Source organism: Vulpes lagopus, chromosome 10 (genome assembly GCF_018345385.1).
Source record: "Vulpes lagopus strain Blue_001 chromosome 10, ASM1834538v1, whole genome shotgun sequence".
NCBI classification, from domain to species: Eukaryota; Metazoa; Chordata; class Mammalia; order Carnivora; family Canidae; genus Vulpes; species Vulpes lagopus.
Window position 1 is genome coordinate 60,828,331 of NC_054833.1, and position 27,823 is coordinate 60,856,153.

The following is a 27,823-nucleotide window of genomic DNA, read 5'->3' on the forward strand; positions in this document are numbered from 1 at the left end:
GGCTCCATGCACCGGGAGCCTGATGTGGGATTCGATCCCGAGTCTCCAGGATCGCGCCCTGGGCCAAAGACAAACGCCAAACCGCTGCGCCACCCAGGGATCCCTACATAAAATCTTAAAAAGAAAAAAGTATGCCCAAACCAGGACACTAAGCTGTGAGCATTACCTCACACCCATACGAGGAAGGCTTAACACTTAATTTCTCCTTCCCCCTGCCACTGGCTGGGCCCCTTTGGGGCTGGGTTGTCCCTAGGTGTCAGAAGAAGGAGGTGGGCAGGGGTGGTTAGGATCTCAAAATGCACCCTGGATTTTCTACATGAGTTTGTGTGGGTAATGGTGTCGAGTATCCTGCCCTAGGAGGTGCTCCTGAAGGACACATTGAGGATCTCTGTGGGCAGCTTCTGGTAGGATGAGGCCCCCTCCACAGGATTCCTGCTCAAATCTCCCTTTGCAGAGGAGAAAGCCGGGGAATAAGAGAATCTTGCCAACACTTGGTACTGGGAGGAGCAGGGACCACGGGATGGGGAGAGAAGAGGAAATCCCAGAATGCCTCATGCCATGGTTTCTGGCACCTTCTCAAGCCCCTGAAGGAAACCCCATACCTAAATTTACCAAACATGCTGTTCCATCCAGAATGGATCTTGCAAATTCAGAAGAGCAGAAAGGAAAGGAATCGCAAGTCGCTGGCTCAGGTGGTCACACGCTTGGAATCTCCTGCAAAGCAGCCTGCTCAGAAAGGAGTTCTAAGGGCAGGTGACGTGGCTGCTGCCCACGGATGCTCAGGGGCATGAGTGGCCAGCTTGGTGGCCCCACGGGTGCCCCCAAAACCCTAAGGGCAGCAACTGTCCTCATCCGGGTTACTGCGTGGCGCCGCGGCCCGCGCTCCAAGTGACTCCAATCAAAGACTTCTGGCTCCGAGAGCCGGCTCCCAGCGCGTCCTAATTGCTTCTGAACCATGGGCACTAGAGAGAGATGAAGGCGAAGCGCGTCTGGAACCGCTTCCACGAGTCAGTGAGGGGCGAGGTTCCAACCAGCCTAAGGCCACTGACAGTTTTTGAAGCCGCGCAACTAGTGCATATAAAACCAGACAGCGGGGGACAGCAGGTGACATCACAGTTGAGAGCCAGGACCCACCACTGCTCCGGGGCACCGCGCACAGAAGGCAGGATGGAGAGCCCGCTGCCAAATCTTGAGCGACCCCTCCATCCCCGCGGGGACGCCTCCACTTCCTTATCTCGAAAATTCAGAAGTCGCACCAGATGGTCTCCAAGCGTTTTCCTCGGCTTTCTCTTCCTTTCTGTTCTCACGCTCAACGATTCTGGAGGTCGGTCTCGAGGACACTTGCTTTAAAGACGTGTCATTTTGCAAGAGGGGTGAAAAGTCTCATTCAAGTGTAGACACATATCTGGGGGGCAGCAGAGTGTCCCTGGCACGGGGATCGGCCCCCACCCCCAACAATGGGGATCGGGCCTCACGATCTCAGCGCTCTGGGCCTCCTCCTCGCACCACGGTGAGTTCTGGTAAGTTCTTCTGGCCTGATGGGGCCTATGTGGGGCTCCTTCCCTGTCATTCCTAGAGCCACATGCAGTCAAGCTCTGCGTACCCGGCAACCAGATTCTGGCCCTGGCATCCCAGGCTTCCTCGTGTCTGAAGCTGGAATCCACCCTGTACCCAACACAGGCTTGGTCTTTTTTTTTTTTTTTTTAAGATTTTATTTATTTATTTGAGAGAGAGAGAGAGAGAGAGAGAGAGAGAGAGAGAGAGAGCAGCGGGAGGTGCAGAAAGAGAGAGAAGGAGGCTCCCAGCTGAGCATGGAGCCCAACTCAGGGCTCGATCTCAGGACCCCGGGATCACGATCTGAGCTGCAGACAGATGCTTAACCGACTGAGCCCCCCAGGCACCCCCCCACACAGACTTGTTCTGCACCTGCTAGCAGGTAAGCTTCTCACCATACATGCAAGCTCCCTGGACGCCCCTTGGGGTCCATCTTGTCCGTGGACCTCCTGGCCGCGGCCCAGAGCCAAGGCCAGACCCCCCGGGACCCCCAGCATGCCCAGCATTCCATCAGAATGTGATGATCATTCCCAAAGTGCAGCCCCTGCACCAGCAGCAGGGCTGTCCTCTGGGAGTGGGCTAGAAATGCAGAGTCCCAGGCCCCACCCTAGCACCAGGCTCGGTAGTTTAAAGGTCTCTGGGCAATTCATGTGTGCTTTACCCCTTGACAGGCCCTGCTGTGGACTTTCCAGGTGCCCCCCGATGACGAGCACCACCTCCCTCTCCCCGGCACATGTTGAGGTCTCCATCAGAAGCCACGCTGAAATGAGAGCTGCTGTCCGGCCCAGCCCGTGAGAGGCAGCATCCTAGAAAAAGGCTATGTGCAAACACCAATCTAGCCTCCCCATACAAACTGGACACCACCCTGCCAGCTCCCCAGAGCCTACACAGAGTGCTGGCTAGAGTCTTGGTTGATGTGAGGTCCCTCTCTCCAAGAAAGGAGGGGATGTCTAACTTCCAGAGGCAGTAAGGTTGGCAAAATTAGGGTATCCCACTCTTAGGTCTCAGGAGAGCACCAATGCCCATTACTGTGGCGATCGCTGCCACCACCAAGCCAGACAGAAGCACCCAGGCCAGCATGGAACCATAGCACAGACACCAGGGTGCCTGGGAAGACACTCGATCACCTCCCCGAGGAGCTGTGTCACCCAACAGGCCTCCCCCGCTCCCCGAGAGGGTCCCAGCTGGAGCTGGGCCATGGGGAGATGGTGGGTGGGAGGACAGATCCAGGCGGAGGGAAGGAGACCTGATGTGGACGCCAATCCCCATAATCCACGCCACGACACGGTCACACGCCTCAACCGAACAGCTGCCAGGTAACCGGGGTGGGGAGGGAGGTGGTGACTCCGTCTCCCTCCACAAACAGCCCTTTGGACATCTTGTTCTCCTTGCCTTCCCCATCTCGCATGCACCACGGCCACGTCTCTGCCTCCCCTTCCCTACTCAGGCCTTGGGCCCCTAACAGGTGCCCCCGAGCACACTGGGCCCCCAGCACTTCTAGGCTGCAGCTGCCCATCTCAGAGGTCCTCAGAACTGCTTTCTAAAATGTCACAGCTAAAAAAATAAGTAAAATAAAATAAAATAAAATAAAATAAAATAAAATAAAATAAAATAAAATAAAATAAAATAAAATAAAACAAAACAAAACACAGTTGTTTCAGAAACACGCAGGAAGAGCTCGGCACCTCTGAGGGCGAGTCAAACTGATTCTTACCATCCAAGAAGAGTTAGTCTTCCTTGTGGGGGAAGAGGGGTGGCTGCTAACTCAGAGGAGTGTCCTGAGTCCTGTGTGAAGTCCCCAGACCCAGGGCCAGGCCCCTGCCAGCTTCCTCTCCATGGCACCCTCCACGGGAAATGGGGCTGACACAAGCGGCTGTGCCAGGGTCAGGACTCAGGACATCCCAGGGGGCGTTGGTGTGGCTTTGCGCAGAGCTCTTCTTTCACAAAGAACCCACAACATTGCACAGCTCCTTCCGAATCTGCTCAAGGTCATATGATGAAATCAACGGTGCATTCTGACTTTCCAGTTACAAAGTTTCTGGAGGCTTTTTTGTTGTTGTTTTCACTCTGTCTCTCTCTCTCTCTCTTTCCCCTTTCTCAGCTAAAAAAAAGCTGGCCGAGGTCACGATATACAATGGCCAAGCTTGTGTCGCTGACCAGAGGCCTCCCACCCCCAGGCCCGTGGACAAGAGCTCCTTTGTCCACTATATTTTAGGCGGGACTCCCTGGGCCTGCCCAAGCCCTGCTGGGGAATGTTCCGCCAACTTCTTCCCAACCCTAAGTCACGGCTCTGGCCTCGGCCCCAGCCCCAGCTGCGTGAACCCAAGACCAGATCGAAACCAACATAAAACGAATGGGGAATGCTCCAAAGAACCATTGTGTCAGACCTGTCCAGGGTTGAAAGGCTGGTGCCCCCAAAGGGGCAAGACAAAGGTCCCCTGCCTTCATTCTGCCCTTGCTTGCCTCCAAACCTGGACAGTGGGTGACCAGAGGGGCGACGCCATGCATCTCAGAGGAAGAGGGCTTTTAGGATCACAAAGCTGTTAGCTGCAAGTGAATATGGACCCCGAGCACTATATGGCATCCACCAGCTACACACGTTCAGGCAAAAGACTTGGATCCTCCGTGAATATATCAAATCCTTCCACTCAGACAGCTTTTTGGAGCAGCTGAAGGTTTAGCACTTAAAATTCACCCATTTCTACGTTTCCTTTAAATGTAAACCTTCGTGATTTTAGGAAACCAGTCTTCCTATTGACATAAATATGGTTTTCCCCAAGTGACCACGCATCCCAAGATCTGGATGGTTTCCTATAAAATATCATTCTTTCACACGTATGGATGAACTGTGTATTTATGAAGAGGTTTCAGTGCCAGCTCCTGGGGTCAGGGCTATGAAATCAGAATATGGCCTAGGGACAGAGTCAGATGGCGCTGGGCCCTTGTCAGATCACTACCTATTAGCTGTGATAGCCAGGACCCGGGCAGGGCCTTGAAACTTTGGATTTCTTCAAGTACAAAAGGGAGATGACTGCAGGGTCTTTCACAAAAGGTTGCAGGGAGGATTGAGGAGGGAGATTTACATAAACAGTGAGCATAGAGTGAAGGGGACCAACGTACCCAGTAAAAGCCAGTTGTTTTTGTTATGATCAGCATTGGCTGAGAGAGGAGTTGAAATTTCCCTGCATACACAAGGAAAGTTTAGACTGGATAAAAACAAAAAACAAACAACCCAATTAAAAAATGGACAAAGATGGGAAGCCTGGGTGGCTCAGTCGGTTAAGCATCCAACTCTTGGTTTCAGTTCCAGTCATGATGCCAGGGTCGCAGGATCAAGCCCCGCCCTGGGCTCCATGCTGGGTGTGGAGTCTACTTGAGATTCTCTCTCCCCTCTCCCTTTGCTCCTACCTCCCGTGTGCTTTCTCTCTCACACTATCTCTCTCTCTCTCTCTCTAAAAGAAAGAAAGAATTCTTAAAAACAAAAATGGGCAAAGGGCATTTCTCCAAAGAAGAAACACAAATGGCCAACAGGCACATGGAAAGGTGCTCCATATCACTCATCACTAGGGAAACATATATTAAAACCCAAATGAGGTACCACCTCACACCCATTAGGATGGCCACCCCAAACAAACAAAAACAGGAAGGTCAGGAAAGAGCAAACACTGGCGAGGATGTGGGAAAAGTGGAACCTTTGCTGGTGGGAATGTAAAATGGTGTAGACGCTATGGAAAACAATATGGCGGTTCCTTAAAAAGTCCAACACAGAATTACCATATGATCCAGCAATTCTACTTCTAGGGATACATCCAAGAGAACTGAAAGTAGGGACCCGGGTATCTGTTCACCCCCGGGTACTACAGCATTATTCATAATGACCACAGAATGGAAACAACGCCCGAGTGTGTCCATTCATGGACGAACAGCCAAACAAAACGTGGTATATGTATACAATAGCATGGTATTCAACCTTAGAAATGAAACTCCCACCCAGGCTACAGTGTGGATGACCCCAAAGACATTAGGTAAAGCAAAATAACCTGGTCACAAAAAGGCAGATACTATAGGGTCCTACTTTATGAGGGGCCTAGAATACAATAGTTAAATTCTGAGAAACAAAAAAATAGAATGGTGATTGCCAAGGACAAGAAGGAGCCTGGGCAGGGCGGGAGTGGGAGGGGGGGTGCCAGGGAGTTAGTGTTTAATGGAGACAGTGTCCGTTAGCAAGATGACAAAGTACTGGAGGCGGATGGTGATGGTCACGTAACATTGTGAATGCACTTGATGCTGCAGAACCGTACACTTAAAAATGGTTAAAATGGTAGATTTTAGGTTATGTCTATTTTCACACACACACACACACACACACACACACACACACACACACATACACAAGTCTGGGACCCATAGAGATAGTTTAGATCAAGGGGCCCCAACCAGTGGGACATAAGCCACATCATGAGATACACAGGGACAGAACCCCCAGGGAAGGTGAAGCCCGCACCCAGAGAGAAACTTCACCAGATGCCAGACAAGGTGGTCCATTTGGTGTTCAACCTTGGGGAAACTGAGGCAGCACAGCCAGCATCCCAATGTCAACCACGGGCTTCTCTGCTGGGGGTGCGCACACTCAGAGGGCCAATGGCAACATGCCTCCCCCTGGACTCCCCCCTTTCTGGTCTTTTTCCTTCCACCCCCAGAGGCAGAGCTCTTCTCTTTCTTCTCAAAGCCTGGGGTGAGCTGCTCCAGGGGCTCTGCTTCTCCTCTCCGCTTGTCAAGCTCTGATTCTCTGCAGGGATGACACAGAGCTCTCTTGAGCTCTTGCTCTGGGCCTCGTATCATGTAATGTATCCAACAAACCAATGCAGAGGTTCTAGTATTATCCCCAGTTAACAGAGGAGGAAACAGAAGCTCTTGAGATAGATCAGGAAGGGTGGGCAGGAGGCCACACAGCCACAGGAGGAAAGATCCAGAGAGAAAGCAGTGTGGACGGTATGAGGATCACTTCCATCAGGATTCGAGGGCATAGAAGGAGACAGAAGGCATAGTTAGGGATGGAGTCCAGCTGTGCAAGGCCATGAGAGCACAATAAGGTAAAAGCAAAACTCCATCTGCAGCCACACAGCCAAGACCTTCCCCTTGAGTCCTTCAAGCTTTGTAGAATTAAAATAACCATTGGAAGCTCTCAAAGCCTATAACTTTCCAGTTTTATAGCAGCCAAGAGGGGACAGTTTTAAGGCCATTTGGCTTGACACCACTCTGATACTGCATCACACACAGAGAATAGATACAATCACTGAAAATAATGCAGCCCTACGGGCAACACATGGAGATTGTCATCACGGTTCCCAGGGTAGCCTCCAGCCAATGGCAAGAGACCTTTCTGGGCCTTTATGAACGGGACGCTAATCCGCTCTGACCTGAGCTAAGCAGAACAAACCAGAGGCCTGCAAATGTTTTATTCTTTAGGATTCAACCAAACCTAAGAATCTCGAGGTGTATAATACTCATGAAGACATTCTCATGGGTTTCTGGTTTGGGCTTGTCTCTCAAACCAGATGTCTCCTGAGGTTTGCTGTATTGATAATCTCCTACCATTTGAGTTGACTGCAAAAAGCACATTTTCTTCTCCTCTTTCTGAGGTCTGCAAATAGGTAGGTTCCTATGCGGACAAATGAGAGATGGTAGGAAACCCGTGATCTGAACACCAAAAGGACCACCGATCATTTCCACTGAGCTCCATTTTCTCCAAGTTTCATGGAATTTGATGCAGCCAACCTTTCTGTTGTTATTCCTTGGCTCAACTGAGTTGAAAACCATCAACCAGAGACGTCTGGGTGGCTCAGCGGTTGAGCATTTGCCTTCGGCTCAGGGTGTGATCCTGTGATCCTGGGATCAACTGGGGTCCCTGCAGGGAGCCTGCCTCTCCCTCTGCCTGTGGCTCTGCACCTCTCTCTGTGTCTCTCATGAATAAATAAATAAAATATTAAAAAAAAACCCATCAACCAAAATAGGCCACATTCACTGTGGGCTCCCATCCTCTGTAGCACGAATCATGTTTGTTGTCTTACAATGATAATTAATAAGTAAGACAGGGTATGGCGATGACTCACTTTTTCTAAATGTTTCACAGTCGTGAAGGGAAAAATTATTCACCAGACCGTTCAGTCTCTGGAGTGCAGAGTCTCGAAGACAGTCACCAGCCCCCTTAGAGGCAGCCCCCTGGCTATGGGATCAACCAAGCAACTCATGGTTATTAGCAACTGCTTCCCAAATGCTGTGGAAGACACAGGCAATTGTAACCTAGGGGGACTTGGTTTCTGCAGTTTGGAAGATAAGGCAGAGACACACACACAAGTGATAAAGCAGAAATAACTTTGCAAGGGAGTCTCTCCTAAGTGCTAAGCAGTGAGCGAGCAGACAATGAGAGCCTTCAGGATCCAGAGAAGGGCGCGACAGTGCTGGGCTGGGGTGGACAGAGAAGGCTTCTCAGAAGACTCGGCATCGGCCCGACGACAGAGATGAAAAGGACCCTTCCCAGAATGGAGGGATGACAATCGAGAAGCAGAATAAGCCTTGGTGGTTGAACAGATGTGGGCAAAGAGGGAGGAAGTAAAAGTCAATTCTGGAGGGGACAAGGGAACTGGAACCAGTACCTGGGGAGATCCAACCATGGTGGAAGCCAGTATGGGGATACACAGTAGAGCTCACAGCCTGTCCACTCCAGCTCCAAGAGCTGTGATCGTATGCAGACAGGTTGCGTGTGGCCCTTGACACTGGAGCTGGCCTATCTGCTCGGAGATGGGGTTGCAATCCTTCAGGAGACACAGAGAGAGAGGCAAGGACACAGGCAGAGGGAGAAGCAGGCTCCCTGCAGGGAGCACCATGTGGGACTTGATCCCGGGACCCCAGGATCACGCCCTGAGCTGAAGGCAGACACTCAACCCCTGAGCCACCCAGGTGCCCCTGGACTCAGTTTATGAAGAAAGAATGGATTGCTGAGCCCTGGGACATGTCTCACTTAGCAGCACAAAGACTTCCCCCTGACACCTCTTGGGCCCAATTGCTCCCTCCTTCCCTCCCTCCCTTCCTCCCAAAGCATGCCTTGGGTCCCTCTCCACCTTGGGCCCCCTCACCAAGACCTCAAAAGCAAGTGTCCATCCTTCTCCTCGATGCAGCCCCGTGCCTCACACTCGGAGGCTCGCTCCAGGATGGGCAAGAGATGGATTGAGTTCTGGGAATGAGTCCCAGAAAGCAAACGAGGACGCCCACTGATGAAGAGCAGGGTGGGGGTGGGGGTAGGGGTGGTGGATGCTCGCCCCTGCCAATCCCAGAAAGAGGAGCCGGGGAGTGAGGTGGGCGTGAAATCTGGTCCTGAGCATACGAGAGAGGAGCTGGTGAGCCTGGGGATCTGCAGAGACAGGAGGGGAGAGACTGAGATAGATGCTAGAAGCAGGTGGAGAGAGGACAGGGCTGTGAGTAAACAGTGGCCGGCTCAGGCCCACTGGGCCTATGGATGGTTCCTAAAAGGGGCTTGGCAGTTACCTTCTTACCCTCAGCATGGATGGGTCTGAGACCCCTCTAAAGTTTCCACGTGTCCCCGTCCATAAAAGATGCCCAAGAGCAAGTGGACACATCAAAACAGCACCCACTTTAACAGGCTCAGCATCTGAGAGATGCCTCAGCTCAATGCCTCCCAAACTCCAGCCATTCATGTTCCCTTGTCCCAAGTCTGCTGTCGCCATGTGTCAGCTGCCCTATTATTTACCCAGAAATTTTTTTAAACTGTCTTATAATGAGCTTGGATGTAGCCTGACCCCAAGCAGTAGCATCTGTGAAACGTGAATCTGATGTGATTGGTTATTTACCCTGTTCCTCACTTAAATAAACATAACTTAAAACCTGTCATCACGGGGAGGTGGGTGCAGGGGTGGGGTCGCTGGGCGACAGGCAATAAGGAGGGCACGTGACGTGATGAGCACTGGGGTGTTGTCCGCAACCAATAAATCGTTGCACGCTCCATCTGAAACCAAGTATGTCCTTTATGTTGGCTAACTGAATTTAAATTAAAAAAAAAAAAAAACAACTGTCATCACAACATGGTCTATGATTATCTTCCATAGCCTAAGTGGTAAAAGCAGCCCCCTTGAAGAAACACAGTTGCAAGCTAAGTGCAGAATTACCATAGAGCAGCGGTGAAATGGTCCAGGGAGGTTCTTTTCTGAAACCTAGAAAACCAAGCTCGAATTCTCCACTGACCACATACCTGCAACAGGAGGAGCAAGGTCCCCAGTGTGTGGCCCAAGTCGTCACTGGGAGACCCAGGAGGGCAGTCAAGGGAAAAAGCAGAGGCTTTCCCAGGGTGAGGGCCATCTGACAGCCCTGCGGACACCTCTGTCAACTTCCTATTAAAATAGGCAATGAAAAAAAATAAAAAAAATTAAAAAATAAAATAAAATAGGCAATGAAGGGCGCCTGGGTGGCTCAATGGTTGTGCATCTGCCTTTGGCTCAGGGCATGATCCTGGGGTCCTGGGACTGAGTCCCGCATCAGGCTCCCCACAGGGAGCTTCTCCCTCTGCCTGTGTCTCTGCCTGTCTCTCTGTGTCTCTCCAGAATAAATAAATAAAATCTTTAAAAATGAAAATAAAAATAAAATAAATAGGCAATGAGGGACACCTGGGTGGCTCAGTTGATGAAGCGTCTGCCTTCAGCTCAGGTCGTGATCTCAGGGTCCTGGGATCGAGCCCCACATCCGGCTCCCTGCTCAAGCAGGGAATCTGCTTCTCCCTCTCCCTCTGCCCCTCCCCTCCTGCTCCTGTTCCTGCTGTCTCCCTTTCTCTCTCTCAACTCAATAAATAAAATCTCCAAAAAAAAAAAAATCACATGTTCTGAAAATGGCATTGCTCTTAAAAAAAAAAGGCAATGAGAGGAAAACAAAACAATAGGAATCAAAAATAAAACTTACATAAGCTTCAAAAAAGACAACGGTGGACAGTCAGAATCTGGGCAAAAATAAACACTCGAGAAACCGTGACGCCAGTGGAGCGAATGGTGACAATTATACAAAACAGAGACCGGTTACGGGAAGAGGAACAGCCTGTCACACGTTTCTGTGTCTGGGTCTCTAATTTGAGATGCAGACCCGCATGCACCTGAGCACTGAGCGGTCAGCCGCCAGGACACAGACGCTGCCCCGAGAACTGATCCTCCTCCCTCATCGTCCATTCCAGGTCCAGAGACATCCAGAAAACAGGTGAGCTGGAGTGCAGGTGGGTGGAGGACTTGGGAGAGGTGGTAAGCACTCTGACGGTGCACATGGCCCGGGGACAGCACTAGGGGATGCGACCTCTCGCGCTCTGCCAACTGGGGACATCGGGGAGGCAGGTAGCAAAACAGCAGCACGTGGGGTGGGGGGCAGCCTGTTTTAAAACCAGAAGTGGGCTGTGAAGTGTGTGCATCACTGAACCCACAGGTAAGCAACTATGATGGAGGATTCAACCTTCCTCTGCGTGCACACGGCGCCAAGGCCAACGATGCATAATGCATCTGGCGGCCTGTGCAACGTCTACACTGACACCGCCTTGGTGGACAAGGAGGAATGAGAGATCCAAGAATGGGAGGGAAGGGTGATGGAGCGTCATCCTAACGGCACAAGGGAGGACGCCCCCTCTGAAAGCGATTCAGAAGACAATGTCAAGAAACTGTTAGAAAGCAAGAAGTCCTCTTTGAAAGAGGAACAGAAAATCATTAATGGAAAAAGGCCAAAACAAGAAAGATGACACAATGAAAAAACAAACAGAATAGGTGAGGATTGTATGAAAATTGCTCACTTAAATCCACATTCATGGTTGGGGATAAATAAAGATTTAAAAAAACCCTAATAAAATAACAAAATGTAAGGCTGCGTGTCAGAGGATCTCCCCAAACTGCAAAGTTTTAAAAAAAAAAAAGTAAGGACATGAAAAAAGTGATGCATGGAAGGTTTAAGGAGGGTTCTATTAGAAAAGACTGGACCAAGTAGACGAAAATCAATAATCAACTGCATAAATAAAATCATTTAAAAAAGGGGGGGACACCTAGGTGGCTCAGACCATTAAGCATCTGCCTTGGGCTCAGGTCATGATCCTGGGGTCCTGGGATCAAGCCCCACGCTGGGGTCCCTGCTCAGTGGAGGAGACTAAACTCTCCCTCTCTGTCTGCCTCTCCCCCCTGCTCACATGTGGATGCACTCTCACTCTCTCTCCCCCCTTCTCTCCAAAATAAAATAAAATGTTAAAAAAAAAAGATTGCAAAAATAACAAAAGAGAGTTTTAAAAATCACAAAGAGGCAAAAAGAAAGACTGCTGGGAAACCTGTTTTCTCCTCAGACTTTTCTTCTGCTCCTACCATGGGCACTTCCCATGGGAATCCAAGCTCCAGAAGGCAGGGACTTGCCCAGGGGTTGGCATCAGCCGCCTAAAAGTGCTAGAAAGTGCCAGAAGACAAGTCAAAGCCTCGTGGGATGTGGTCATCGTCTTGTTCGTTCATCACTATGGGAGCTCAACAAGCATTTCCTGGAGGGTGGGCCACACTGAGCTGCAGATATGAGATTTTGTTCCAAACATCTGAGATTCAACATGTACACGTGCAGCCAAGCTGTATTCACGTTTGACGTGAAAGGCAGAGAAGGTGCTCTAAGCTTGCATGCGGGTGAAGAAGCCACCCCTGTACTCTCCAGGCACCGAGGCAGGAATCACCATGAGGATGATGACCCAGAAGAGGGCCACATCAATGCATCCATGAGGCATTACTTACTTAGCACAGACCCCCCAGCTCAGAAATCCAGCCAACAGACTGTCTGGCCTGCAGGTAATGCCCAGTGACTGGTGTTTCCCCCGGCCTTCCTCCTCTGCTTCGTGCCTAGCCTAGAATCAGGGTGCGTGTTCCTCCTGCAATGTCAGTCAAGGCTAGGACATCAAGGCCTCCAGCCATGTGCACCCGGTCACAGCTTTTGTGCCCAAGCATGTGCTGGTACTGGTGTTGCTCCTGGAAGTTTGGGGACCTTGCACTGGGAGCAGCACCAGACAAAGCCTCTGTCACTCATCCACCCCAGCAACACTGCGCCGTGTAGGGCACCACCGTGGCCACTCTGCTTGCCAAGGAGCTGGAAACATGGCCTTGTGCATATTCAAAACTCACGCTGAATGAACCAAGCCTCCCCTCCTGCCCAGATCAGAAAGACCAATCAAATCAGCCACTCAGGGGCCAATGCTTTCTATCAGCAAAACCCCAGGTTCTATCACCTTCTAAGACTTGCTCCTGCTTTAAGAACCAGAGTACAGGAGCACCTGGGTGGCTCAGCAGGTGAAGCCTCTGCCTTCAGCTAAGGTCATGATCCTGGGGTCCTGGGATCGAGCCCTACATCAGGCTCCCTGCTCATCAGGGAGCCTGCTTCTCCCTCTGCTCATGCTCTCTCTCTCTCAAATAAATAAATTAAATCCTTAAAAAAAAAATTGAAAAGAACCAGTGTACGCAGCATGATGTCAAAGGTAGAAAATGACGCACCCCATACCCCTCCCTTCCCATCCCGGCCAAGGGAGCACTGAGGAAACCCAGGAAAATGTGAACGCACGTTATCTTTGTATTCTGGGATTCCTCCAACTGTCTTAATTGTATTCATTTTATCACATTTAAAATGCTTATTTATTTGTAATTTTACAAGTCAAAACCTTTCTTCATTTTTTTAAATGTGTTTATAAAGTTATTTTTATAATCAAGAAAATACTGCCTTCCCCCCCAGATCAGCATATTCAATTCTAAAATATACCATATGATCCCAATTGTGTAGACAGATATATACGCAAAAAAGGGGGGGGGGATGAAAAGAATGCTAAATATCTCTTTCTTATTTCTGCTTTTCTGTATTTCTCCATTTTCTATAATGAACATATTAATTATAATGCTTTGGGGTGGAGACAGAAAGAGAGGGAGAGAGGGGATCTCAAGCAGGCTCTGTGCTTGAGTGGACCTCAATGCAAGGCTCGATCTCACAACTCCAAAATCATCACCTGAGCCAAAGTCAAGAGTCAGATGTTTAACTGACTTAGTTAAACTTAAGTTAACAGATTTAACTGACGTTTAAGCCACCCAGGCGCCCCAGTTTTGATGCATTTAAAAAAAAATCTTACTTTATTCCATCATGAACTAACTAAAGGAATACAGCGCTATTTAAAATATTTAGAGATTATTTCCTAATAAAACTGCCCTTGATATATCCTTTCTCAGGTGCCATCCCCTAAAATGAAGTTTATCAGATTAGGGTTTGTTGTACTATCCTTCAAAGGGTAAGGATACTTGAGGGGATTTTATTTTTAAGAAAATAAATTAAGACAAAATGGGCAGGGGCATCTGGGTGGTTCAGCGGTTGAGCATCTGCCTTTGACTAGGCGTGATCCCGGTGTCCTGGGATTAAGTCCCGTATCCGGCTCCCCGCAGGGAGCTTGCTTCTCCCTCTGCCTGTGTCTCTGCCTCTCTGTGTGTCTCTCATGAATAAATAAATAAAATCTTTAAAAAATAAAAAATAAAATGGGTGAGAGGAGCCCACGTCATCATATGGTGACATCTCTCTGGAGCTGTGGTACGATTTCCCTCTTTGGAGATTTTAAATAAAATGTTTAAAAAATATTTTAAATAAAATCTTAAAAAAAAAAAAAAAGACAAAATGGGCAATGGTAAAGAACTTTCTGGTCCAGTGCAAGGCTGACACAAAAATTAGAGAAGGAAGGAACCCCAGAGATCATCTGATCCCATGCTGCCATTTTACAGATTAGGAAACTGAACCCAGAGACAGATGCAAAGTCTCCCCTAGTCCAGCACAGAGTGCCCTCCTTCTTGCTCTCTGGCCTCCTTCTTGTTCTCTGGCTGCCTTAAATCTTGGTGCTAATGCTGCTGGCATGGCTAAGGACTAATTCTGGTCACACAACACGGCAAGAGCCAAAGCCCCACCTAGCACAACTCCCAGGCTGACCCTAACACTGCTCTGTGCAAGCCGACCTCCAATTAGTCCAGCTCCCTGGTCAACCATGACCCATTTCCCATCTGTTTGTAGCCAGGGAGCCCCCTGTGTAGGGAGGGAGGAAACATCTGTGCACACAAGGGGAGTGAACAAACACACTTGATTTTCCCTTTGGCAAATCCTCTTCTGCCTCTTTTTCCACTCATTGAAATGCAAAGCCCCATTCCAATGAGGGGGTCTGGAAGATTCCAGAAACTTCCAGAAACCACAACTGCCACTCTGCAACAGAAATTCCCAAAACAAGGTGTGCATGGACGGGTTGGAGGTGTGGGCGAGGACAAACAGCAGACGCAACCCCAGAGACCAGCCACAGTCATCCATTGGCTTGTCCCCAAACCCAGCTTCTAACCTCCAGCCAGGCATTGAGGAAGTTCAAGGACGCCTTCCACAGCCTTCCAGCCACATAATCTCAGGCAAGTCAGTTCACCTCTTTGAAACTCATCTTTTCTCTTTCCTGCACATACAAATGGAAATGGCACCATCGCCTTCCCAGAATTCTTGCAAAGACCTGAAGGCCCAAACCACCGTTGCAACTCCAGAAATGCTAGCTTTGCCCCATATGTTCCCATCACTGAGCAACCCTTGGGGAAAGTCAACAGCCTGAGATCACAGCGCTGAGTCACTCCCATGGCACCGACTGGGTTTTTCCCAACAGCCCAGGCTAATGTGTGCAGGCTGGCACCTCTACCGTCTGTACACAACTAAGCTCATCAAAGGAGCAAGAGGAATGGCATGGGAAACGGAATTACTAGGCTCAGCGGACAAGTTTAGGATCTAGAGGACCATCAGAAGAGGACAGTCAAATCCATGGACCCCCACACATGCCATGTCCGCTGGGGCCTCTGGAAAGCTGGCCACTCATGCATCTTGTAGCCTAGTTGACCCTCACAAGAACGCTATAGGGAAATATTCTTTTTTTTTTTTTAAAGATTTTATTTATTTATTTATGAGAGAGACAGAGTCTGGAGAAGAAGCCTCCCTGTGGGGAGCCCAATGTGGGACTCGATCCCAGGACCCCAGGATCACGCCCTGAGCCAAAAGCAGATGCTCAACCACTGAGCAACGCCCCCAGGTGCCCACTGTAGAGAAGTACCTTAATTTCCTTCCACAATCGAATAAGTGGAGGTCTTCCCCAAGGTTTTACAACACAGAGGACACAACCCATTTGAACCTGGTGTCCTGTCTCCAAGAACAATGCAATTGCCCCCTCACTGCAGGCCACTCCCAACACACCCAGTGACCGAAAATCCTCTATCCGAGGGCAAATATTCCAGGGAGAAGTTCGAGTGAGGCCACGGGCAGCCAAGCCCCTATCAACTTCACATGGTAGAGGGTGGTGGCTGATGGCCAGCGGGAGGCCTCGTTTGCTAACTGGAGGGAGAGGTGCCAGAGGAGGGGAGGAAAGAACCAAGATAAATATCTCCACGGAAATGAGCCCTGACCAGCAGCCAGGGTGAAAGATGTTGACTGAGAACCACAATCTGAGAGCAGCCTTCCGTGCAAGCAGGCAAGGCCAGTCTGCATTCAAAGCTCCAGCTGCGATGGGGACCTGCCTTGCTTTGTCTGGTGGGCCTAGCACCTCACCTCTTGCTGTCCTCTGGGAGATGCAGCCCCAGGCCCTAGCCATACCTTCCCTCACAGGTGCACTGGTCCTCTCCTACCTCCAAGGCTGCTCTAGTTTGCACAGCTACGGTGAGTGGTCCTCACTCCCCAAGATCAAGAACGGTATTCTACTCAAATGTGTCCCCGGACACAGAAAACATACCCAATATTCACACCATGAGGAATGGATGGCGATCCCCCCAGTGTCTGAGTAGGACCTGCCAGTCCCCCTAGAAGTGGGTGTCTTATCTCCCTGGGGACACCTGGCCACCGATGGGAGGATACAGGAAGAGCAGGAGACAAAAAGGTATAGGCAGGGGTGCCTGGGTGGTTCAGTGGGTAAAAGGGGTGCCTGGGTGGTTCAGTGGGTAAAGTGTCCAACTCTTTTTTTTTTTTTTTTTGTAAAGTGTCCAACTCTTGATCTCACCTCAGGTCTTGGGTCTTGATCTCGGGATCAGGAGTTCAGGCCCCACACTGGGCTCCATGAAGGGTGTGGAGCCTACTTACATGCTAAAATACTGTCAGGGGCCCCCAAATCACAAAGGAACCAGACAAGGCTTGGGGAAGGGTCACCAGGCCCCTCTTGGGCCTATGGCCCTCCAAGTAAATACGTTCAGAAAAGACTCACTGTCCCAGTTGCCTAATTTGTCCACCAACGTAATTCAAGTTTTTTAGCCAGAGAGAACATGGACAGAGGCCAGAGGTAATCATCCATGACAAAAGCAGTCTGAGCGACCAATGCTCGATGTGGAATGTACACATGTGGTTGGTTCTTACCCATACTTTTTAAAGAACTGGTATATTGGGATGACTGGGTGGCCCAGTGGTTGAGTGTCTGCCTTCGGCTCAGGTCATGACTTTGGGGTCCTGGGATCAAGCCCTGCATCGGGCTCCCTCCCTGCATGGAGCCTGCTTCTTCCTCTTCCTGTGTCTCTGCCTCTCTCTGTGTGTCTCTCATGAATAAATAAATAAATAAAATCTTTTTAAAAAATGAACTGGTATATTATTTTCCCCCAAGGACTCCCAGCCCACAAATGCCTGGTTACCTCTGATGTGCTTGAGCAGCCAGCCTGATCTCTCTCGACATCATTCAATCCGTTGTCTGCTAGGGTCACACACCACTTCTCCCATAAGAAGAGATCCCAGTGATTATTATCTTTCTTTCTATGACAGTCAAAGGCACTGGGGCTTATTCATCACTGTTACACCAATGGGACCCACAGGCAGAAGTGCTTGAAGAGCACGTGGCTGGATAAAAAGGGATTAGGATTTGCTGAGATCCCACAAAAGGAAACAACTCTAGCCCTTGAAGCATGCATGGGACCATGCCAGGAGTCATGTGGGGTGAAACCCTCAACTCCTTTTCTTCAGCTAGGGATCCCTGTCTCTCCTCACCTCTTGGTCTTAAAAGGATGCAACATGACAGTACTGAGCGCAGGCACTCTATCCACATTCTGAGCCTCAGACACACAGAACATTCCATCCAAGGGCAACAGAACACACCTTCTTCTCAAGTGCACATGGGACATAGTCCAGGATAGATCAAATGGAACATATTCCAGTATAGATCAAATATCAGGCCACAAAACGAGTCTCAAAAAAATTGAAGACCACAGAAATCCAATCAAGCATCCTGCCCTACCACAATAGTATGAAACTAACAATCAATTTACAAGGAGAAAACTGGAAAAACCGCAAACGTGGGGAGATGAAACAACATGCCAACAACCAAGGGCTCACCAGAGAAATAAAGAAGAAATCAAATAATACCTAAAGACCATTAAAAACAGAATCACAACAGAACGAAATCCATAGGATGCGGCAAAAGCAGTTCTAAGAGGCAAGTTCATAGCGATACAGACTGGCCTGATAAACAAGAACAATCTCAATCTAATTTTATGTCCTAAGGGAACGAGAAAAAGAAGCACAGACGAAGCCTAAAGTTAGCAGAAGGAAAGAAATAATAAAGATCAGAGCAGAACTAGTGAATAGATCTGGAGGGCGTTATGCTCAGTGAAGCAAGTCAGATGGAGAAAGATAAATACTATATGATTTCCCTCATACGTGCAGTCACAGATACAGAAAACCCACCGATGTTTACCAGAAGGAAAGGGGGCTGGGGGTGGACAAAATGGGTAGAGGCGTCAGTTGTTCGGTGATGGATGTTAACTAGACTTTTGAGGGTGATCTCTCTGTAGCACAGACGGACGCTGAAATAGAACGTTGTACCTACACTCCACACTTACAAATGTTACGTAGCAATTTTACCTCAATTTGAAAAAATAAAAAAAAAAAATGACGGGCAACCTGGGTGGCTCGGTTGGTTGAGTGGCCGACTCTTGATTTTGGCTCAGGTCACGATCTCGGGGTTGCTGAGATCGAGCCCCACATCGGGCTCAGCAATTGGCAGGGAGTCTGCTTGGGATTCTCTCTTTCTCCCTCCGCCCCTCCTCTTGCCCTCTCTCTAAAATAAATAAGTCTTTAAAAAAACAAATGATGGTCACTATCCCATCACCGGTCTTGTGCTGGTGAACAGCAGAGATGGGTGAGAATTGTGGCACTCTGGAAAACCTACCCCTTGTGACCAGCACATTGACACTTGCAGGGCGCCCAGGATGGGGGTCACCAAAGCTGCTCATTTTTTTTTTTTTTGCATGAGACACCAGGAATCTGAATCTTGAATGTGTAATCTGATGATTTTTTAGATGTTGGCAAACCAACTCAGTGGCTTTAAAATGAAACCACGGGCAAAAACAAAATAAAACAACCACAAAACCTCCCACGGTCCCGAACTTCATTCTGCCCATTGGCCACCGATGTGCAGCTCGTTGCAAAATTGCTGGGTATCTGCAGAAGCACTTGTTTGGAGAGAGGGCTCCCTGGCTTTTAAAGAATCGAATACCACCATCCTAGACTAAGAGCATGAATTAGTTGCTCCCACTCCACGGTAACCATCCCTTGGCGGAGACCTCTTACCACCAACACTGCCTGCCGGCTGCAGCTGGGCACCCGCGTCCAGGGATCCTAAGAGCCGCAAATGTGTGGCTGACTTCCTCTCACCCCAGAGCTATGCGCCCCCGCCTGGGTCTCACTTTCCTTGGAAGGGAAGCACGAGACAAGATTTCTGGGGCACGAGTGCCTCTGAAAGGCCGTCCTGCTCTGTTTATGGGAAAGTGGCACCCCATCAGCTGATCAGAAGGTTTGGAAGGGGAGCAGGTGCATAAGGAAGCAATATGGCCTAAGGAGTGAGGCATGCACCACCAGCAGGGAGCAGGGCAGAGATGGCGTCAAAGGCAAAGCCATGCACTAAGCAGCCTGATAGAAGGTTAGAGATTGGGGAGCACCTGGGTGGCCCTCTGGTTGATCATCTGCCTTGGGCTCAGGGCGTGACCTCGGGGTCCTGGGATTGAGTCTTGCATCAGGCTCCCCGCATGAAGCCTGCTTCTCCGTCTGCCTGTGTCTCTGCCTGTGTCTCTGCCTCTCTCTGTCTCTCATGAATAAATAAATAAAATCTTTAAAAAAAAAAAAAAAACAGCAGCAGCTTTGAGATTGGGTACCCTGCTGAGGGAGCCAGGCCCAGCAGCCTCAGGAAGGACAGATGTGCATCCATCCACACGTCCAAAGGCAAGATGACACTGTTGCCCCTGTGAGCAGAGAGATTGCCTTGGAGCAGCACGACCAAGTAGCTGGAAGCCAGCACCCCTGCACCCCAGTGAGTGCCTGGTGGGAAGGCAGACTGGACCCATCCTGGTGGGAGGAAGTGCACGACACAGAGCTGCGGGGCTCTGGAGCCTCTGGGACGAATGCAGGGTGATTGGGGCAACTGTTGCAAGAATCACAATGTCCTTCTCAGTCCACCCACAGGAAGCTGTCCTCTGGACCTCGGAGCCCGGGGAGGACGGCCGCCACCAACCCACCCCCACACCTCACACTCCCCCACTGCCCTGCCGCCCCATCTGCGCTGCACACGACACCACATCCACGTCTCAAAATGATGATCGCGTGGGGCTCTTGCTCAGAAGCCTTCCTCTCTCCTGCCGGCTTTTCCCTGGGAAGGAGATCCACGGCCATGTATCTGCAGGAGAAAATTCGGGCTCATTCAGGCACCACCCAAGGCCAGGCAGTTTCCCAGCTCTGTTTCTCAAAGTCTCACCCCGCAGTGCAGAGCCCATTCCCCTTCACAACCCAACAGACACACGAAGCCCAAGTTCCGCGCAGCGGCGCACGCCCTACCGCGTGCGATGCCCTCCGGCACCCCGCCATCCGGCTTCCGTGCTGCTTAACGCTGATCACATGCAGCGTGCGGCTCGCGACTCACAGATCCCGACACGCTGCTCTACCAGGTCGAGAGCTCCTTTCATTAGGGACCCCTTTCTTTACCTGCCTCTCCATCAGAAATTCCTCTAAAAGGTTCCTTTGCTTCACTTTTTGAGACCCACCCAGGCAGAGAGAAATGCTCCCAGTTCTCCCAGCCTCCCAGGAGTGTGTGCCCCTCCCGGGCACTTAGCATCCTCGGTCTTCTCTCTCTCTCTCTCTCTCTTTTTAAAAGATTGATTGATTGGTTGGTTATTTATTTATTTGAGAGAGAGCGAGAGAGAGAACATGAGTAGGGGCAGAGGCAGAGGGAGAAGCAGACTCCCCAGTGAGCAGGAAGCCCGATGCGGAACTCGATCCCAGGACCCCGGGATCACGACCTGAGCCGAAGGGAGACGCTCCACCAGCCACCCAGGCGCCCTCAGATCTTCTCTTTTCAAGAAGAGGGTCCCAGCCTCTGGATCCAATGCACTTAAAATATCTGTCGAACGCTTAATGTCAAAGAAGCAGCAGCCCGAGCGAGACTTTCTAATATGATAAAATTGTACCGCGTTTTGCTTCAATCCCCATCTTCAGAGAACTCCTCTGCTCCTGGCAGCACCCCATCCCTGCCATGGGGGGACGGAGCCGTGTAGTTTCCGAACTGCTCTGTGCTCGGACGCATCACCCCCTCATCAGGGCCTGATCAAGGTCCCTGGCAGGTTCACACTTGCTGCAACATGGACTCACCAGAACAGGGCTGCAAGGAGAATCTGTACACCCGGTGCTCAGGCAGGGAAGTCGAGAGAAGCTAACACAACTGTCACACAGGAAGTGTCTGACTCCAGACCAATCCCTGTTTCCTAGACTCCCACCTGCATGTACTTTCCAGAAGCCTTAAGAGGCTTCAGATGCTGTTACATAATCTTGTGTTTGTTACATACCCATCCCCCCCCCCAGCTTGTGCTTCCCGCTCTGCAGCCCCCGTAGCTCTGGAGTGTACACCCACGGCAGTCCCGACTCCACAACAGAATGTGCCCCCTCACCCTCATCGGAAGATCCCTGTGGACCTGACTGCTGTCCCACTCTGTCTCTGACCAGCTGTGTGACATCTGGCAGGTCACAGCACCTCTCTGGGCTTCCCCCAGTAGACTGACCCTGCTGACTCTCAAAGCCCCTTCCAGGCTTCTCCCGAGGACTCTACTGGCACCACTTGGCAGGACCCATTTGGCCCCAGGAAGGCCTGGCCACACTCAGGAATTAAGAAAAAAACAAAACAGAAGAGGTGGAGATCCTGAACAGAGAACCAAGGTAAGTTGAAGACAACAAGAAGAACTCGCTTTCCACCAAGTGCACCGCAGATACCACCCCCGCCCAAGTGGCTTGCGCTCTCTCAAGCCTCGGGGTTCCCCCCACCATGAGACCCAGACTCAGTGAAGGAAGGAGGAAGGCAGACAAGAATCAGCCTGGGTTCCTCCAGAGCAGAGCCCAGCACCTGGCCACAGAGGTTCTCCAGGGCAGGCTTCCCTACACCAGGCCTGGCGGGGCCACCTGGCTGTCCCTGGGCTCCAATGAGCTTCGAGCACCTGCCCCAGGGCTCCCACTCACCTCAGCCCCGCTGCAGTCCCTCCTCTTGCAAAGCTGACACACTGGTCATTTGCTGCCACCGTCTCCACATCCACTGCTTCCCGTGGCATCAGCTAATTCACTGTGCAAAGCAGCATTTATATATAGAAAGTTGCAGCCACGCAGGTTAGCATTAAAATAGAGACTTGGCGTTGCCATGGCAACCAAACAAATGATATTCAAAACGAAAGAGAAGTATTCTGCAATCGGGAAAGCATGTCCACAGCCTTCCAGGGCAGCTGCGCCCGGTCCCCTTGAGGGTGGGCGGGATGGCCTCTGGAGAAAGGACCTTCCCTTCAGTTGAACCTCCCTCCCTCCCATTAAGTCACCGGCTCTGGTTCAGTTGTGACCATGGCCGCCCCTTCAAAGCCCCCTTCCTAATGCCAACTCCTGCCTGGAGCAGACCCGAGGCCAGGGCACCAAGGGAGTATGACGATCCTGACCAGGTACATCAATTTGCAAAAGCTCTACTCTTCCAGCATCAAGGGGGACCCGCTGGTGGCCCTGAAACAAAGGTGGCTTCTGCCACAGGCGTAGAGTCAAGAGACACAGTGAGCCCATCTGGCCAGCTGTTTCATCTCTCTGAGCCTCAGCCTAAAAATAAGATGGGGGCCGAGGAGCATAGGGACGGAGAAGTAGCCTAGTGCCTTCCACCTCTGTGATGCTAGGATGTACCTCTTTCCTTCTGGGTAATCTCTTTTTTCTGCTTTCTTCTGGATTCCCTAGTCTCTGGTCAAGGGCCTTACTCTCCCATACATATGCCCTGGATGTTGTGGGAACTCCAGTCACACTCAGAAGCTCTGGCTTCCTAGCTCCCGTACAGTGCAACCACCACCCAGAATGTTCACAGCCTTCAAGGTAAAAGGCCTGGAGCCAAGGAGCCACCAAGAGGCTGGGACCTTGGACAAGTCTGAGCCTTTCTGAGATTCATCCACACATTTTAAAACCAGGCCTGATCTAGAACGAATGGAATTTTTAAAAAAATGACAAACCCCAAGTGTCAGCAAGGATGCGGAGTGGCTGGAAGTCCCAGACACTGCTGGGAATGCAAAATGGTGCAACCCTGCTGGAGAGCAGTGTGGTGATTTCCTATAAGGTTAACATTCACACCATACAAGCCAGTCATCCCTCTCCTTAGTATGTACCCAAGAGGAAGGGAGACATGTCCACACAAAATCTCATGCATAAATGCGAATATGCATAGCAGCTTTATTCATAGTCACCCCAAACTGGAAGCAACCCAAAGACCAACGACAGGCAATAAAGAACAGGCCACCATACGTCCATATGGTGGGCCCCGACTCCCAACACAAAGGAACCAACGATGGATGTAGTGACCTGGAGCATCTCACATGTGGCTGTGGAGAAGCCAGTCTCAGAAGGTTACATACTGTACAATCCTATTTACGTGATGTGCTCAAAAAGACAAAGAAACAGGTATGAATGACTTGTGGGGGGTGGAGATGGCAGTGAGAGCAGAGAGGGAGCAAGAGGGAGGCTCCTGGGGTGATGGAATTATTCTATATCCTGGTGGAGGGTGTGGTTACATCAATTTATACATGTGTAGAATTGTACACTCAAAAAAAATCCATGTTACTGCATGACAATTGAAAAAAGGCAATTTTTCACCTTGTAGGGGAAAAAAATCACACAGTGGATGGCATAGTCTCCTCGTAGTGGTGTTCAGATCAACCATGGGGTCCCAGTGCACCCACTGTAGAGTCCTGAGAACTGTTCGTTATCAGTACCAGTTTTCATTGCAAAGACCCTCTTCTTGTCCTAAACCAAAAGTTCTCGACCTTGGGCCTGCTAGTTGCATCAGTATCACCTGGGAATTTGTTAGAAGGGACAAACCCTTGGGTCTCAGCCTAGCCCTCCTGAATCGGGAACTCTGCAAGCGGGTCCTGCAGTCTGTTTTAACAAGCCCTCCTGGGGAGTGACTCTACTGCATGTTGAAATTTGGGAACCACCAGCCTCTGTATATGGTTTGATCCAGCGAGGCCAGCCCATCAGGAATAGGTCTGGCCCATGTCCCTTCCACGTCAAAATGCCATGGAAACAGACAACGTCTTCCTCCGTATCACACATGTTTCTGGACTCTTTCTTCTTTTTTAAAATTTCTTTTCTAACTTCTGCTTTCCAGCCTACCCCAAGGAGGAGGCAAGGGCCAGAGCTCCGTCTGAGCACCTGAAGCAGCAAGCAGGAGGTAACACAGAACCATCTGTTGCTGCATCAGGACACCTAGGAGGAAGAGTGGTTGCCACCAACTGAGGACCAGGGAGGGGCCTGTGGCTGTGCATACCCACTCCTCTGTTCTGGTCCATCCTAGCTCCTGAGCCAGGACCAGAATGGACCTCGCCAGTCCACTTCACACTCAGTTCCTGGAGCACTTCTCAAGTCAAAGGGCGCATCGTGGTTGCCCCCAAAGAACCCTGGCAAAGCATAACTTCCTACTTACCCCGGAACAATGACTTCAAAGCCGCTTTGCTTGGTTTATGGCTCCAAAAGTATACGGAGATGACGGATCACAGAGAAGAAGTCAGAACCACATGAATGTCATATTCAGCAAAATAAACAGCATCACAGCCTTGAGGTTGGGTCCAGGGGGCTGTGTGTTTGGCCCAGGGCTCAGGCTTGGTGGCCCCTAGCATGGGCTGGGCTCCCCGGCCTCTCCTTCCCGCCCACGACTTCCACAAACTGCCAAGGGCACCCAGTGTGCTGTCCCTCCCAGCCAAGGCCTCTGCTAGCAATGCTACCTCGGCTGACATTTCAGTGTTTTATTGAGTTTTTATATTCTCTTTTATGGTGCAGTTGGAAGATAGCTCAGCTTCTAGTTCTGTCCAAATATGCACAAGCACAGGAACGCTGTGCCGTTAATGATAGTGTGACAGCTCCAGGAGCCTCTGGGGGGAGTTGGGGGAGCGGTTGTGGCACCCACTCCATTTTATACCACTGGTTCCTCCCAGAACCAGACTTGCCGGACATCCACACTCCCACCCTCATTCTCATTGCAGAACACAGAAATCCTCCCCCACCCCACCCCCACCCATGGTTTTCTGGGGAAACAATGTGGTGCTCCCTAGACCCAGTGCTTCTGAAATGTCCAGAGACATTTCCTGGTTGCCACAATAGGGGTGGGAGAGCAGGGCAGTGTGTCAATTCCCTACTGCCACTGTAATGAGTAACCACACATTTGGTGGCTTAACACAACATGGATTTATTATCTTAGAGTTCCAGGGCTCAGAAATGGGCCTCACTGGGCTCAAACCAAGATGGTGGCAGAGCTGTGTTCCTTGGGGAGGCTCTAGGAAAGAATCTGCTCCCTTGTCTTTGTCAGCTTCTAGAGGCAGCTTGCACTCCTCAGCTGCTGGCCCCACTTTCTATGTCTTCAAAGCCAGCAATGGTGTGTCCAGCCCTCTCCACACGGCCGTGTCTCTGATGCTCTCTCTACCATCTCCCTCTGCCACTTGTAAGGACCCCTCCGATTATACTGGGCCTGCATGGGTAATGCAGGATAATTTCCCCATCCTGCAGTCATCTGATACACAACCTCAAGTTCCTCTTGCCCTATAACCTAACAAACTCAAGGGTTGCAGGGATTAAGACATGGACATCCTGGATGTGTGTGTATGGGGGTGTTGAGGGTGGTTGGGGACGAGTCAATATTATGCCAACCACAGGGAGCTGCCTGCATCTGATAAGCAGAGAGAGAGGATGCCACTAAAGACTTATGACACAAAAGACCATGCGCCCACAACAAAGAGCGACCTGGGCCCCAATGCCAATCATGCCTAGGGTGAGAAACCATGGTACAGTCTAACGATGACTGGGCCTTAGTTGGTCCCAGTGACCCTGACCCAAGTCCCACAGAAAGTTCAACCATAGGTTATTTGGGGATCAGAAAGAGGCTGTGACCCACAATTAAGGAGAATTTTTTTTTTTTACCATCCTGTTAGATACTGGATTCTCTAACCCAAAAACATCCTCAAATGCTTCTCATTTGATACACAGAAAATATACACAGACTTTAAAGATACCTAACATGCATCTTGCTTCTAGAAGGTGCATAAATGTGGCGGATATAGATCATTTGAATCTCTTTATGCGAAGGGGATTAAGAGGTACAAACTTCCAGTTATAAAATAAATAAGTCACAGGGATATAAAGTATGGCTCAGGGAATAAAGTCACTAATATTGTAATGACTTTGCATGATGACAGATGGTGGCTACATCTATTGCGGTGATTGTTTTGTAACGTATAAAAATATCAGAGTGCTAAGCTGTAAGCCTGCAACGTAATACTGTACATTGGTTGTAACTCGATAAAAAAAATTAATAAACTCCTTTACATGCACAACTTCAAATAACATGGCTAATTCTGCTTTCTGTTGGGTTGCTTCCTGGTCTTGAGAATTGCTGAACTAGCAAGCCAGCGCCCCTCACATCCCCATCCCCCCCTCTCTTCCCTCCCCCCGGAGGGAGCTGACCCACCACGAGCTGACGAGAATTCCTGAAGACCTCAGAGATCTCAGGCCCCACAACAAATGCCCTCCTGACCTCTAGGCTCCTGTAGGTTCCCCGGGCTTTCCTGTACTCTCGGGGTGAGGACAACAGTAGCCGTGTGGCCTGGAGAAGGGGAGGGGTGCTTAGGAGGCCCTGCCCAGCCCTGCAGACTGCAAGGGGTTGCCCCCCCAACCCCTCCCCGGAGGTTGGTCCTCAAGCAAGGGCAACCTGCACATCTCCCTGAGGTCCCACCTGCTGGCTGGATTTCCCAGAAGGCATCAAGAAGGGGCAGCAGAGGGTGACTCTGGAGTGGTTTCCTGGGGACCTGTAGGGACAGGTAGGCAGGGCCTTCCTCCACCACTTCTTCTCATTCTGACAAAAGGACTCCCTACTCCCTCCCACCTCCATCAAAATGATGAGCAGAGGCGTGGCGGCATCTGGCGTGATTCTGTGTGTACCCACATGCGTCCCTGTTTCCTGTCCCCCAGGCAAGCCCCAGCTAGCCTACCCTCTCTGTCTGACACAGCCAAGTGTTTCTCCAACTCCTCTATTGGAACCACTCAGCATTCTCTGCCAAAGCCACATCTCTGCTCCAAAGCAGAGAAGCAATGCTCTCTCAGGAAGCCCTGACATGATGTCTGAGCTCCTCTGGGGCCTGGGACCACCTGCATCAAGATGTCATCTGCAGAGCCCATGGATTTGCTCAATCATCCATCAGGCAAATGCCGCTGCACATTTACAATGAGCCACACAACCATCTAGAAGCAGGGGAGACAGAGGGCCTTGTCCACAGGGAGCTTGAATCCAGGGCAGGGAGGATGATAAGGCCCTGCTCTAAGCCCGGATGTACATGCATGCCAACAAGGGGGACAGGTGACCTGTAACATCTCTGTTCCTAGATCATTGCAACCACAGCAGGAAGCACTTACGTGACACCTAGCATGGGCCTGACTGTCCTCTCCGGTTTACAAGGCTGCACCCATTCATTCTTCACTCCACCCCATGAGGCTGGTTCTATAATTATACCCATTTTACAGGGGAGGGTACTGAGGTTCAAAGGGTCGGCAGGGTGCCCCAGATGCGTGCCCACATTTATAGCTCGTAAATGGCAGCACCAGGATGGGCCAAACGCCTCCTTCAGGGCACCCAGCCTGGGGCTCCCACTTCCAAGGGGCAGCCAAGGGCGGA

At 50.5% G+C, this 27,823-nt stretch overlaps 1 protein-coding gene across 6 annotated transcripts in view; it reads right to left on the minus strand.

Annotated features, from left to right (window-relative positions):
- The window catches only part of GAS7 (growth arrest specific 7), a 209,806-nt gene that overhangs the window by 100,665 nt on the left and 81,318 nt on the right, over positions 1–27,823 (minus strand). The window contains exons 1-2 of one of the 6 annotated variants that reach the window (XM_041771062.1): positions 22,114–22,209; positions 20,156–20,287 (exon numbers count right to left, since the gene is read on the minus strand). The exons of 2 other annotated variants lie outside the window; for them this stretch is intronic. In XM_041771062.1, the coding sequence (XP_041626996.1) occupies positions 20,156–20,191 (36 nt within the window). In that variant the 5' untranslated portion in view covers positions 20,192–20,287; positions 22,114–22,209. Of the gene's footprint in view, positions 1–3,268; positions 3,530–20,155; positions 20,288–21,255; positions 21,358–22,113; positions 22,247–27,823 lie in introns of those variants that run through there. 3 more of the 6 variants (XM_041771065.1, XM_041771068.1, XM_041771063.1) reach the window with 3 other exon arrangements.